The sequence below is a fragment of the Nestor notabilis genome, unplaced genomic scaffold (assembly GCF_000696875.1).
Source record: "Nestor notabilis isolate BGI_N333 unplaced genomic scaffold, ASM69687v1 scaffold6761, whole genome shotgun sequence".
NCBI lineage: Eukaryota > Metazoa > Chordata > Aves > Psittaciformes > Psittacidae > Nestor > Nestor notabilis.
Genome location: NW_009913249.1, coordinates 4,446 through 20,110, shown reverse-complemented (window position 1 = coordinate 20,110; position 15,665 = coordinate 4,446). Strand labels below are relative to the sequence as shown.

At 42.6% G+C, this 15,665-nt stretch overlaps 1 protein-coding gene across 1 annotated transcript; it reads left to right on the top strand.

Moving 5' to 3' along the window:
• Nucleotides 1-289: 289 nt before the first annotated feature.
• On the top strand, nt 290-13,128 carry LOC104400099 (sodium- and chloride-dependent GABA transporter 3; the record flags this gene model as incomplete). The annotated part of the gene is made up of 8 exons (XM_010023107.1): nt 290-393; nt 3,392-3,516; nt 4,677-4,789; nt 6,155-6,292; nt 8,556-8,658; nt 9,428-9,528; nt 10,829-10,999; nt 12,577-13,128. Coding segments are annotated over 8 exons (1,008 nt in total), but the record flags the coding sequence as incomplete, so codon positions are not given.
• Nucleotides 13,129-15,665: the final 2,537 nt, after the last annotated feature.

The window sequence follows — 15,665 nt, the reverse complement described above, 5'->3', positions numbered from 1 at the left end:
TAATAAATCCATTAAAGAACTTACACTGGGTGAGGTTCTTTCTCCAGAAATTCTGTGTCTCTTCCTACTTAGGTTAGGTTGAACCTGTAAAGACTAGCTGAGTTACTCCTCATTTGTATCACCAGGAAAGAGAGAGCAATGTAACTCATGGCATGTTTGAGGCTGTGATGTGTAAGAGCTTTTCCGGACACTGTTACCCTGCACAGTTGCCTCTGCAGGTTTGCAGGCAGGACAATCGTGAAGGTGGTTCCTCCCTGACCTTTTTTAACCACTCTGTTTCTGTCTTCAGGTGTGGGTGGATGCTGGAACACAGATATTTTTCTCTTATGCCATCTGCTTGGGGTGCTTGACAGCCCTGGGAAGCTACAACAACTATAACAACAACTGCTACAGGTAATACCTTCCACACTTTTACATTTGGTTTCAGTGGTGGAAGCATCCACATACTTCACTCAGAAGTACTTTGCCTTTAGCAATTTGCAGATAAGCACATGCTCAGGGTTTTGTAGAACAGAGATCTATAATGTTTCATATAATTGTCTCAGAGGAAATGTTCTCCAAAATCTGGTGTTTTCATCCCTTTTGATCATACCTGACCCTTGCAGAGCCAGAAGCCACTCAGTACACACAGGTATACACAATTGCATATATAATGTACAAAGTTCATACATGTATAACTGCATGTATGTACAATATTTGATTGTTAGTGAATATCTGATTTAAGAAAAAATCCTACAAAGAATTGTTACTAAAAGTCACCTGAGTTTGGTCTGAATGTTCCTTTTACCACAGTTGACTGTCTCCTCACTAGAGCACAGTAGGAATAGACAGTATTTAATTGCTTATCTTTGTAGAAATCAGTAAGGAAATTACTAATGACTTCAATAGAGTTTAATCTTTCCTGAATCAATGTCAAAAGGACATGACACACAGAATTCCCATTCTATTTTACCAGCATGGGCAAGACCATGAGCAATACTTTTTTTCTTCATCAGTAGTTAGTGAGTTAGGTTTCCTACTATTCAACAGCTTCTAAAAGAAGACAGTAAATGACAGGTTGATTATGCTGAGTCCATTATGATATCCAGACAGAGAATTAAAATTAAATTTTCCATAAAGTAAATACTAGAATCCAAAAGCCAAAGAACCCCAAATAGAGCCTCATCCCCCACAAAGTGTAAGTATTTGAATTCTAAATTACAGGTTTATTTGGAGAGTTCAGGAGACAGTTTTAGGAAACCCCTTCTTTCAGTATCTTGGCAACAATCTGCTCTTCTGCCAGAGAAACACCAAACAGTGGGGCCCTCCAGAGAGAGAGGGAACCAGGATACTGAAAACCATGGAGACAAATCTATCCACCAGCTGAATATCTGCAAAGCTACCCAGCAGCAGGTGCAGGTACTTTGGCATCTAAATGTGTAAAGTAACTTAGCAGGAACTCAAATTGCACTCTGCTTGGCTATGACAGCCCAAATTCCAAATGTTACTGCCTAAAGTAGTGTAAGTAGAGTCAGACAGCCTCAGCAGACAGAAGAGGCCAATCTTCCTGTCCCTGCTTCAAGTGGCTCTGGATTTGCAGGGCAGACCCAGCTCCCTGCAGCACACTGCACAGCATCCCTGCAAGGGGAAGCACTGCTTGGTCTCACTCCAGCACCATCCTGTGTCCTGGAGCCTGCACTGTGGTGGGACCTGTGTCAGCCTGACTACAACAGGTTGATACCGGAGTGCAGAAGACAAAGGAGACATGTCTCACACTGCCAACAAGTGGACTAAACTGTTCAGAAATGAAGATGTGGCCTTTATCAAGAGGAAAAGAGGAATGCACTTTGGGGATCCCTGAGGGTAAGGAAGTAACCGGAGGGATGAAAAGGCTCTGTGGGCTCTTCTAAAAAGCTCCTCAAAGAAGGCAGAATGAATTTTCAGCAGTATCCTGCTGGCCAGGCAGGGAGAGGATAAGGGATGCAGGTCTTGAATTATTCAGGTGATTGGCAAGACGTTAGTTTAGAAAAATACTAAAGTGCCACAACCTTCACCTGATAAAAAGAAAAATCTTCTTGTTTGGGCTGTGTCTGAAGCTTGGGAATTATCTAAGGTAAATCTTACCTGCAGAAAACACACTGTTCCAAATGAGAGGCATCGTCCAACCAGTGAGCAGCCAGATCCATCCAACTGAAGTAGGATCTCTCCTCCCACACTCTCCCCAAAGGATTAAAAAATACACAGACTGCCAAGGGGCTTTGCTGGAATGCGTACCAGGACTTCCAGAATATGAACTGCTTCTGATTCTCAAAAAGTCACTACAAATCCATGACAAAGATGGGACTCGATACTGAAGATGTGGATTCAGAACCTGTTAGGTTTTACAGGGTCATTTCTTCTCATAGGTAACTTGCACAAAAATTTGCTTCAGATTTAGGATGGGAATAAAGCAGACTAAGGTATAGGCTTGACAGAACTAAAAGCTTGCCTTGTGTTTCAGTGGTTTGGAATCCTAATGTACTTTCAGGCATGTAGGTTAGATTATTACTTTCTCAAGTACACAGCTTTCACAGCAAACACTCCTAAAAGGCTGACTGTCAGGATAAATCATGCCCAGCTCATCGCTGTCACGCCGCAAGTGCTGTCTGAAAGCAGGATGAACAAGGATATTTCACTGGGCTCTGGGGAAAGATCACACCTTGCTGCAAGACCATTTTCCCTTTTTTCACAGTGATTTACTACTGTGACATTTCCAATCTGGGAAAGAAATATTTCTTCACCTTGGCCTTGTAACTGTCGTTGTTTGATGTGTAGGATACACAGGTCTGAGAGATCTGCACTGTCTTTGCCTACTTGTCAGGCACTTTTTTAGGCATGTACATACTTCTTAGACTTTGTTTGGTGCTTTTTGTTACCATAGCTTCTCACAAAAAATCTGTAAACCAAACTGAAATTGTACTTTGTGTGGACAGATATTGCTCATATACTGTAATTGGAATAGAATTAGCTAAGATCTGACCATAGGGGCTTTTTTCCAGGAAACAAATTAATACCAACTTTATATAGTTTATAAATGAGTTCATATCCTCTGGAATACATTACTGCAACTACTGACATGAAATTATTCTTTATACCATTCTTACAGTATTTTTACATGTTTTTATAGCTTCTATCAAAGAGCAGTGAGTGAGTAGCAACAGGTTTGTAATTTAACCAGTTAAAACACACATGGGTATAATGATGGTTTCTTCCTGCAAATAGTTACACTTGTCTGATAATACCAGTTGGGAGCTTACTCTTAATGAGCAACTTAATGTCCTGCAGTGTGGGGTGCTGTAAGTCCTACTGCTCAGTAGGTGAAGCAAGCCAGGCTCTGGACATCAACTGTACTGTTTCTTATTTATATTTTCAGAGACTGCATCATGCTCTGCTGCTTGAACAGTGGCACAAGCTTTGTTGCTGGTTTTGCTATCTTTTCAGTTCTTGGATTTATGGCTTATGAGCAAGGCGTGCCCATTGCAGAAGTTGCAGAATCAGGTAAGTTCCAAAAGCAGTTTTCAGAGTTGCTGAAAAACGCCCAGAGGTTGCTGTCAGAACACTGGGTCAGTGCCACAAAGTCTTGCTTAATGTGTACTATCCAAACACAGATTCTAACAGTCAGAGGGCTTAATGCCATCTTCTGATGTCACAAAGTTTTTCTCCCAGGGACATACACTGAGACACTCTGGTTGATTAAGTATAGAAGTTCTTTTTTCCAGTCCAGAAAGGCACAAAGGCTTTTAATGAACCACCTAATGTTCATTACCACCCCTTGGAAATAGGCATCCAATGGAAGTTAGTTGCTCTTTAACACCTTTGTGGATATCACATCTTGAAGCATCACTTAAAACTCAGCAGAAGAAAAAGAACAGGAGGGACACCAGAAAGGAAAGCAGTATAATGCTGAACAGTTGAGAGGAGAAATGACTCTCATGAAGTTAGTCAAGGTTAGCAGGAAAACTGTGAAGCAGAGCTTCACTGATGCTATCATGGAAAAGACTTCTCCTTTCCTAAAGCCCTCAAGGCAACTGGCTTTTGACTACTATAGAAACTTTATAGAGAAAGGTTAAAAGACTACAGCAACTCTGGAAATTATAGGAGTTTGTAAATACTGTTAAATGCAACAGCTGGAGTGTGCTGTTGTTCAGCTGACACGTTTTCACTGAAGTTACTGCAGCAGGAGTGCAGAGGTACTCCTCTTGACCTTCAAACATTTGGACAGGATGTAGGCAGTGTTGATATGCCAAGCAAGTCTTCATTACTGATTAGCCTCATCACCAAATATTTAGACTATTGGAGATGTAGAGTTTTTCAAGTTGTTTAATATTGTATTTAGCTTCTCTAATCTGCCGTAAAAGAACAGTCAGGTTGTGGTGGGTTGACCCTTGCCAGCAGTTGAGCTTCCACACTGTTGTCACGCACTTGCCCGCCCCAGTGGGACGGGGCAGGGGACAGGAAGCGAAAAAGGGAGAGCACTGATGGCTCCAGATAAAGAGGTTAATAAAGGGTGCTGTGGCAGCCCCAAGGCTGCTGTTGGCAGTGCTGTTCTACTCACAGATCCTCACCACAGTGCTCCACAGGCTGCTGGGAAGGAAGCTAACTCCGTCTCAGCCAGACCCAATACACAAGTGTAAGCTATTTCCTTTCTTCCTTTTCAGGACCAGGACTTGCATTCATTGCTTACCCTAAAGCTGTTACCATGATGCCTCTTTCTCCTCTGTGGGCAGCTCTGTTCTTCATGATGCTCATATTCCTTGGATTAGATAGTCAGGTATGAAACAAATGCTATTTAAGTATTTTGTCAGATTCCCTAGCATGTGTATGGCAGCATCTCACCTGATGAAAGAATGAACCCTAACTAGTCCCTTGCATAAAACCATCATTCAAGTTTCTTATTTTGAATCTTTTAAATCTTATGTGATGCAGATTACTTTATGATTTCCTGTGACACTGATTCAGCCTGACTACAGCTTTCATTATGAACACTGCCACCCGTCTGAACTTAAGTATGGGTGATTAAAATTCACAGATCAGTAAATACCAGTGTGCCTTCTTTTCCCATTTTTGAAGCACTTTGCAATGAATTTTATAACTGAATATCAGATAGTGCTAGTGTAAGTTCCTAGGGTGTATTTATACTTCAAGATACCGAAGCAAGAAATGTGTAGTCATATTCTGCAGCAAAGTGACAGCATAGAAGTTTTTCTTCCTATGTGACAATCAAAATTATGAAAGCTGTTTGATGAACAAGGTAAAGTAGGTGGCAGTTTTAGCATGCAGCTCAGCTCTCAGCGTGCCTTGGTTCAGAAAGTTTATGACTGTATACTATAGAATAAGTATATTCTTAAGTGTATACCCTTCACTGCTTATTTTGCATGACATTAAATTTAACATTTTTGTAACTGCTCTTTTCCTGATCAAACAATTCTTTTAAAAGTCTTTTAAAATGGGCACTTTCTGAATTCTTCTCCTGACTGTTGCAGTGAAGCAGGTTTCACATTGGCTACCACTGGCCATTCATTTGGGTGCCTATTTTAGAAACCTTCTCCAGAGCCCCGAGAGAGAAGCCTCTTGCTTTCTGCTGATTTTCAAAGTTAGTAAGAATGTCCCTTCCCTCCTTCCTTAGCTGTACTTGTCTTGGGCACTTAATAGCTTTGTGGAACTTCTTTCTTCTGTAAAAGGGAGAGAACTTCTCCAAAACCCCTGCAGCTCCTTTAGCAGTGCTAGAAGGTGCACAGCACTGCAGCTCACTCCTGTGAGTGACAGAAGTGCTGGGTGCTTGGAGGGCAGTTCTGCTGCAATCCTATGGATGGTTTGTACAGTATTGAAGTCCCATTCAAGCCACGTTTGAAAGATTTAATTTATGTAATCCATCTGCTGCAGGGCAAGTGCATTCTGGGGTAATATTAGTGGAATTTGAGTTTGGTGGTGGTCTGGAAATCTGTAGCTTTGGTCTTTTTAATTCTGAAATTATGTTCCTCTCAGTTTGAGCTTCTCCTTATAGAGTGTCCCCAGGGATCATTCAGTCTCTCTGATGGGAACATCGAAGGACATTTGAAGTGTTTTTGTAGCAAATCCAAATCCCAAAGCAGATGAGACTCATACTTCATTTGTACTTTCCTATCATTTGTTGTAGTTCGTGTGTGTTGAAAGCCTGGTGACAGCTGTTGTAGATATGTACCCAAAAATCTTTCGAAGGGGCTACCGAAGAGAACTGTTGATTCTTGGCCTTTCCATTGTGTCCTACTTCATCGGCCTAATAATGTTAACTGAGGTAAGATGTGCTTTGTTGTATTGCTGCAGAGAAAAGGGAATGGGCTTCTGTTTATAATCATAGCAGGTAAAATGCAAGAACATTTGCCATACCCACATTTCACTGTCAGAAATGTGACCACAAAATACTTGAGACACTCTTCTCAACTATTGTGGAACAGCTGAAATGTGGAATGTGTCCTCAGTTCTTCAGTTGGGCTTAGGAAATATTTTAATCCAATTTATGTAGCCAAGGAAATTCCATCTGCTTTGCACCAGCCAACCAGCTCTATTGACAATGGTTTCTGCTTGCTTACTATGGGCAGACCTGCCTGAAAACAAGTACATTTTGGATTAATAGATCAATCAAGAAGATGGAGTAGAGTGAAGATAGGAAACCAAAACATCTTTGATTTGTATGTCACCAGGCCAGGTCAGTCAATGCAGCCAATCTCTGAGCAGCAACTGCTTCAGGAAGAGTGACAGAAACAAAGCATAAAAGAAATAAATCTTTTTATCCAGACAAACCAGGGTGTTTGCTTTGGGATGTTCTAAATCATTCTGAGAGTGTCAGCCCATCCATCAGTTCATGATACAACACCTCTGCTACTTCTTTGTCTGGTACCCAGGTTGGGAGGGGACTCTGGGACCCTTTGGTTCTTGGTAGTAGCTTAGTGCTTGCTTTACAGAGTGACGTGTATCAGCAGTTTTCCTCTCAAGACCTCAAGAGAAAGGGGCAGAATCCCCACTCTCCTCTGCCCATAGTCTGCTTCCTATGGGCTGTTAGAGCTTCCCTGTGTCAGGGAGCGAGGCAGAGAAAAAAGAGTTTCCTAATCTGAAGGTTGGTCCAGGGGAGCCAGGCCACTTTAGTGGCCAAGGGCCACACTGTGTCTGCTGGTTGCTATTGTGGCACTACTGATTTCAGAGGATGGCAGGATGTTGATAGTGCAGTGTGCATGGTGCAGGGATGCCGTCCTGGTGCAGGACAAAGTTTGGGCTTGCTCTCTGTCCTGGGTTCAGCTACAGCAGTCATTTTTTCTCCTTCTTAGTAGCTGGTGCAGTGCTGTGTTTTTGACTTTCAGTCTGGGAACAATGCTGATAACACCGATGTTTTTAGTTGTTGCTAAGTAATGTTTACTCTGACCAAGGACTTTCTCAGTCTCATGCTCTGCCAGGGAGGAGGGGAAGCTGGGAGGAAGCAGAGACAGGACACCTGACCCAAACTGGCCAAAGGGGTATTCCATACCACAGCACGTCATGCCCAGTATAGAAACTGGGGGGAGTCACCCGGAAGGCTCAGATCACTGCTGGGGTCGGGCTGGGTATCGGTCGGTGGGTGGTGAGCGGTTGTGTCCTTTTCCCTTGTTATTCCTCTTATCATTATTATTGGTAGCAGTAGTGGTTTGTATTATACCTTAGTTACTGGAGAGCTGTTATCTCAACCCATGGGAGTTACATTCCTTCGATTCTCCTCCCCATCCCTCCGGGAGCGGGGGGAGGAAGGAAAAGGGGGGGAGTGAGCGAGCGGCTGCGTGGTTCCAAGTTGCCGGATGGGCTTAAACCACGACACTCTCCTTTCTGGAAGTGCAGAGGTTGCTATTGTAAAGCCATCTGGAGACCAATTTAACTTGTTAGGAAAACATGTTTTAAAGGCTTGCTTGGAGTCAGGGTGATGCTTGGGTTTGGGAGGGTGTCAGTAACGACTCAGTAATGTGGCTTAAAGGCTGTGAGCTACACCCAAACTTTATAGGTTGATTTATTCATTTTATGGTCCCTATGCCATTGGAAAGTGATTCTAGTAACTACAGATTTTGCCTTCTTTCCCCATATTTTAACTAATTCCTTTACATATGAATAGCACAGATACAAAACCAAGACCCTGCTTCTTCATGTGCAGTGGTCTGGAGTTGAAAAGCACCTGTAGAGGTCTACAGCTTGATGTCATAACAAATGAAGCTGAAAAAAGGCAGGGAGACAGGAGAGCGCTTTGGAATCAAGTCAGATGTCGTTCTCTCTACTCCAGCATTTACTATGTTAAAGCAAATGTCTGCTATTCAACTGTCATTCAAGGGAATAATCTTAAGTGCTATGGAAGCAAAAATCTTTCACAATAAGAAATCACTGAGAAATGAATATTCTTTGTTCAGGAAGGAAACCCAACTTCAGTAGGAAGATTGCCAGGGAACCAACAGATTGACTGTGTAATTAAAGACATATTTCCTATGGAATACTCTCACTGGTGCCAACACAATAGCTTTATTCCTTTATCTGGTTTTGTCTTCCAGGGTGGGATGTACGTCTTTCAGTTATTTGACTCCTATGCAGCTAGTGGCATGTGCCTTCTCTTTGTTGCCATATTTGAATGTGTCTGCATAGGCTGGGTTTATGGTGAGTTGCTGAAAACTGCTGAGGTTCCAGGTTTTATGGAAGTTTTCTGTTTGTATAAAAGCAGTGTGAAAGCCTTGTACCCTTATGGGATGGGGCTCTCCACGTCCCCATGCCCTACCATAAATCAGTATGGCCTTTTTTCCCCACTCTAAATAACAGAAATAGTGAAATAGATTTATTTATTTATTTTCCCCTTAGTCCTTGTCAGGACTGACCTACACCTTCCTTCCCCCGGGCATGTTCCCTTCCACTGCTGACAGTCACAGGTATATCCAGGGAAGCTGGAATTCCTGCCTCATTACCACAGGGAGGGACATAGCAGTGTCCCTACCTCTGCTGCTTGTCTGTCAGCAAAGCCAAGAGCAAACCACTGTGGATGTTCATGGTTACATGCTCTAGCAGGTTTTGCACACATAAGACTATCAGTATGACCTTCAGCTCCCATGTCCCCAGCTGTAGAGGGAGTCACACACAAGCTTGTAGCATACAGATACACTTTAACTGGCTTCGCTCAGACTGTTAGTGCCCAGAAGCCATTTCTGTTTGACAGCTGGACCACTTCTTTACTCACAATGGTCCCACAGTGGGCAGCAATCTCTGTGGCAAGTATGGAACAGATGACAGAGATGTAAGTGTCAGGGAAAGACACAGCTTCAGCCCTCGCTGCTCTGTCAGAAACGCCGTTGTTCTCTGTATGTTTTGAATACTGACCTGTGCAACCTCTTCCATGTCCATTCTACATCTGCTTTTCATTTGTTTCCTGGGGCAGGCAGCAATCGCTTTTATGAGAACATTGAAGACATGATTGGGTACAAACCACTGTCACTGATCAAATGGTGCTGGATGGTTTTAACTCCCGGGATTTGCGCGGTAAGTACAGAGCATTCAAAGAACTTGGTTTAAACACAAGGAGGATTTTCTGTGCTTACCTTCAGAATTTTGCTGCTGCTACTAGTTCACAACAGTTGAGAAAGTCTCCTGATTCATAGCATAGGTCCTAGTTAAAAACCACTCTGTAGGATCTGTTAAATGTGTGAGTTGCGGGAACTCTTAGTATACACAGTAATAGGAACGGCCCTACATGAACATTTGCCAGTACAATGGAGGCTTTTTTTCACTGCATCTCTACTACACCTTGTGTTTATCCCGCGTAACTCAAGCTCCTCCAGACTCATGCTGGTTTCTTGGCTGCTCCAGCCTACTTCCTTCTCTCTCTTTGGTTAAGTAGACATTTTTCAGACAGGACAGTTTCTTTCTTCTAGCAAAAGTAGTGGCCAAAAGCACATCTGATATGCATGAAGAAGGGGAAGGAATTTGCCTTAGCAGTGCTGGTGCCAACTCTGGGGATCTGCTGTGGCTACACAACAGGGCCAAAATTACAAAAGAAGCATGACCAGTTTGTCCATACGTTTGATCCACAAGTGCTTGAGGATTAGATGCTAAAACCTTCCAGCTGTCCAACACAAGTGATAGCAGATGCAAACCCACAGATGCTGGGTCATCTGGAGATCCAGGTTCCCTTGAGCTCTGCCAGCTCATTCACAAACTTGGGTACCTTTCTGACTCATTTTTACCAACTCATAAATGAACTTAGTATCTCTTGCTCTTGTACACTCTTTTCACCACTTTGGAGAAAGTTTATAGTAGCTTTTCTATATTTCATAAACTTAAATAGCCCAAACTGCTTGATGAGACACCTGCTGAATTTAGACAGCTGTATTTGAGCTTCTGTGAGGATCAAAGAGCTGGCCTGCAGAACTGCAAACACAGAGAGCAGATTAAGGCAACTCTGAAAATGCTGGCTTTCCTTTTTCATCATGACGGGTTGGAGAGATGTTGTGTTACTTAATCACAGCTGGTTCAAGGGAGCAAAGCTTCATCTTTCTTGCCCAGGTACTGTTTGCTATCAAAATGCAGGTTTTATTGTCATCAAGAGGTAAACAGGATTTAAACTTGAAAGGTTGTTAGTTTCTGTGGAAGCTACTGAGACATGTTATTTAAGCTGTGCATAAAAGCAGACACTGCTGCTTGTTTTGTTTCTCTGACTGAAAAGCTTACCTCTTCGTTCCATTTTTAGGGAGACCAGCCCTGCTTAAACAGTCAATTATTTTCTTGTTCCACAGGCAGTGTTTTGTCAAATACCACTAATACATTTCTCTGCTTATTTCAGGGAATCTTCATCTTTTTCCTGGTGAAATACAAGCCTCTGAAATACAACAATGTCTATATATACCCTGACTGGGGCTATGGCATAGGGTGGATGATGGCGCTCTCTTCCATGATCTGTATCCCCCTGTGGATCTGCATTAAGCTGTGGAAGACAGAAGGCACTTTCATAGAGGTAAGATACATTTTCAGATTAATAATACCAAAACCAGAAATGGGAAAGGAGTGTGAGCCCTCACCTCAAGAGACTAAGCGCAGTTTAATCAAAGAAGCAATGCCACATGCCTGTTCTGGTGGCAACTTGGGTTAGGTCTTTCAGTCACTGGTGGAAAGAGGGATATGAATTTTCTTTCTTTTCTTCTGAATGTACAGTTTGTGGCAAACTAAACAATACTATAGATTTGAGGAGCTCTGTTTCTGCTCAATTTGTAGCTTAAAATGCCTGTAACATCAGCAAAATCCTTCAAGAAGGTTAGTACCAGCCATTCATTCTGGTCAGCTGTCTTCTTTCATGGCCTTGGTACCTAATGTTTGTGCTGGTAGGATTTTCCTCCAGGAGCTGGGTTGCAAACCTCACATACGTCTTGTGGACAGTTTTCCTGATAACAGTTCTCTAAGTGAGAAGTACAGGCAGAAAGAAATATTCAGTGCCATTTACTAACACTTGGTATCAGGTTAGCTCAGATCCAGGCTGAGGCAAAGATTATTAAATATATGACCTTTTCTTCAAAGAAAGACAGTGAAGATGACTATCTATAATGGAAGAAACAAGAATATAAACCTAATTCAGCCATTTGGGATTTCTCATATTGCAGAAAAGCCTAGTTCTGTCATCAGAAGCTCCTTACATACTAGTCAGTGCAAGTAGGTATCTGTATTGCCTCCTCCTATCTCCTATCTAAATGTATCTGAGTACCTCTCTTTGCAATAGGTACTGCATTCCTGAATGGAGAAGGTAACATGCAATTTATTTTGCTGGCTGATGGCAGTCCATGTTGAAATGACTCCATTAAGCCAATTAAATAGGGCCCGGAGACTACCTGGGAAACCTTTGCTGTGGCTATAGAGCCACGAAATTAATTGTCTGCAATATAATTGTCTTTGTATGTCAAAAAGGAAGTTTTGCACAAACCTTAACATTATTTCCTTAATGCATCAACCTTTCCCTGTCTCTGCAAGTAAATACACTTTGTTTCCAGCTGAAGCACTGCAGACAGGTTATTCTCTTTTCTGTACATGAACATGGGAGGGGGTTTTAGTCACAATTGGGAGCTTCTCAGTAAGCCAACTTCCTGCAACACCTCTGCTCCCCAGCTGAGAGCAGCAATGTTGCTAGAAAAGAGAAAGTTCTTGGATGAACACACATCTTCTTTTTGTTCTTTACTGTAGCTCAATACACTTTGGTGGTCTCTTGTTTATTTTTTCAGTGTATATCCTTTGACTATACCATGAGAAACATAATGCACCCACAGAACAGGCCTTACCCAGAGCATGGAGCTGAGCTGCTTTATGGCAGGGGATGTTACTCGAAATCAGCATGAAAATTCACTTGACTTTGTCTTCACCTTCATTCTCTAATGTTCAGTCTGGTGAGATCTGTAAAGAATTGTGGGGTGTGCAGAATTCTGGATGTACCTGGAAGAGGGCAATGAGAAGTGGAAATGCAAAAGAAAGGGGGTGATAGTCTGTTTAAGAAATGTGTGTCTGTCATCAAGGCAAAAATAATTACTCCTATCTTCTCCAATTTTTTAGAAATTCAGAAAGCTGACTACACCCAGCTCAGATCTGAAAATGAGAGGGAAGCTTGGAGGAGGAGCCTACATTGCAGCAATAAATGACTGCGATGCCAAACTGAAAGGAGACGGCACCATTTCAACCATTACAGAAAAGGAGACACATTTCTGAAAGAACTCTCTTTTTTTGTGTTATTTTTTTTTGTATAAATAAATGAATAAATAAATTCACTTAATTCTAGAGGCTGGCTTGTTTTGCACAGAATTTTATTAACCAGTTAATTATAAAGTGAAAATTGTATACTTGTTTAAAAGTGATTTTTTAAATGACTATATAAGTAATGATTATGTAAAAGAAAAAGAAATAGTTCTCTATGGTATGTTAGTGATGACTTCTTGTAATATGGTGATTGCAGTAAATGTTTTTTGGCAGCTAGAGGGACTGTATCATGTGCTGTACAACTTTTTTACGTTGATTTCTGACAGGTGTAATATTGTATAGATCTGTGCATTCTAACCTGTGAGCATTCCAGACCATTTCAGCTGTTCATGTATGTATATAAAGTGGACAGATGTCCTTGGGTTTATACTGGAACAAACCATGAGTAGATGCAGGAGGACTTGTAGCTGCTGCTGTTATTGCTGTCTGGGGCTGGGCTGCACCCATGGGAGTCAGAAGGAGCCTCTCCAGTGGAGGGGTGTCAGGCTGTGTGGGTTCAGCTGCTGTTCCCTGGGCTGGGAAGGCACATTGGCAACTACCACAGCTCAGCTTCCAGGGTGAGCGTTGGGATGCCGACAGGAAGCACCACCTCAGCTGCTCTTCCCACCTTCCCTCTGCCCTCCATGTGCTTCAGCAGGTCTAAAACTGCTGGAATGGGCCCACTTCTGAGTCACTGATATTTCTGGAGATCGAATAGAGAATATTTCCTAAGAAACACGAATTGTGCTGCTCTTTGTAAGGTCTCTGGGATGATGTGTAGTGCTCTATGAGACCTCTGAAACTTTGCATTTGCCTTTGGGTACCAGGACTTCATTTTGGCTGACACTTCCCATCCCTTGAAGTGAAATGCGTCTGTCTATGCTTGTACAATAGGAGATCAAGGTTATTTTATATATGTGGAGATGTGCTGAGGAAAAAAATAGCAGGTTTAAAGCCTCTCTATTTGCCTTTTTATCTATAGTTTGCCAGTTTGTCTGCCTGTACATCTGTTCATTCCCCTCAGATGAATCCAAGAATCCTGTAATGGCAGTGTGCAGCACTACACAGCTTTTCTCATCTTCAAGGTACTTTCTAGATCCTCTCAGATTAGGCACTGATTCTTCTACCCTGCATGGTATTGAGACTTGCACTGGGTCAGGTCAGGATAGGAGCTTAGTTGGTGGAAGGCTGCTGAAATCTGGTCCTTAATCTCTGCAAGGATTCCAGGAGGTAATTTATGTATGGTGTAGATGAAGGAATCAAGACAGGGATGTTGTGACCTCTCTGTTTTGCAGAGGGAGCAGTATTTGGTTTGTGGTATCAGGCCTTTTTATTCTATCAATTGTATGAACTGACTCCCTCTGATTTAAAACAGATTTTGTATGTGAATGTAGCTGATGGATGGTGGTTACCATGAGGTATGCACGTGCTAGTGTCAAAATCTATCTCTTGGGTTGGTTTTTTTTCCCCTGTCTATATTCCAAACACCATTATTTGTTCTGGGCAACCTTTTTTTCCTTGTCCTGGATTTCTATGTAATGGTTGTGTGAGAAACCTGTGGAGGAAAACTGTCCTACACTGCACAGTACCTGCTGGAGAGAGAAAAGCAACAGCCTAAGCTCAGAAGAAATGTCATGCAATCTGCTGTCTTCTCGGCAAAGCTCAGATACATCATCTGGATCTATTGGGAAGAGAAGTGGCTGCTGGAAACTGCTTCACTACAAGTCACTAAGGATGTCCCGGGATTGTCCAGAACTGTAGATTGGGTCAGCGTTTCTCTCAGATTTTACCTCTTAAAAAAAGCAATTTCATAGAATCACTTTGTCTCAAATCACATAATTAAATCTCATCAATCTATTAAATTTTACTTTATCTTCCCTGTATTTGTGCTGTGGTAAGGTGGAAGTCACAGAGAGAACGTCTCTACCAGGATTCAACTTCAAGTGTTTTAAGTCCTGCTCACCTTGGCATGCTCCATCCTTGGGTGTTTTGGAAAGGAAGCTTTGAAGGAGCCTGCCTTTGTGAAGGTACCGAACTGTCAACCTGGGACTGCTGGCTCCCTCTGAGGGAGCCTTCAGCTATGCATCTGAAACTGTGAAACCACAGTCCCACTGGAAAATGGGACTGCTGGAAGAGAAATGCTCCCAGAATTGAAACCACAGATTGAGTTACATACAGCGAAGCAACTGAAAGCTACGTGTTGACGTTGATCTGCTCCAAAACCTAGAAATAGTTTCAGAAGCCCTAAGAAGTTGTAAGTATTTCTAACCCGGTGTCCCTTTCTGGTCTTTGTCTCCACCCATCTGAGTTGCAGCACTGAGGACCCAAAGCCACCTACAGACCTTGGGATGGGTTATGTTCTCTCCCAGAGGAAACGTCAACGCGTTTTCTTACCAGTGAAGGCTGTGTGAATGTACGTGCACTGTCAGGTTACACTTGGCCTTGATCTCAGTGAAGTTACCCTCAGCTGTTGGGACTCCTCATGACTGTTTGCAGTACAGTGTGCCCAGAGGTGGAACCCACACTGCTCCTGGCCATCCAGCAGGACAAAATCAAAGCTCCAGACAGGTCAACATTGCCCTTAGACTCCACACACACTGCTGGAGCAGGAACGCCCGGCCTGTGCATGTCAGCTTGTCAGCGTACTGTGGACTGCTGCACTCATCCAAGGATCTCCCCGGGAACTATGTGCTTTGTATGGAACATGCTTCCTCTTCTGCTGCTATGAACCATCTCACCTGTAGCTTTATACACATACATATTGTTTGGCATGGTCTAAAGTATTACACAGTATTACTAATGTGCTGTGCTTGTAAATGTGTCCATTTAATATCTGACTTGTTTAACACTTTACTGATTTTTAAAAACCCATTTTTCTTTTGTGGGGAGGGGGTGGGAGGGGACATTTC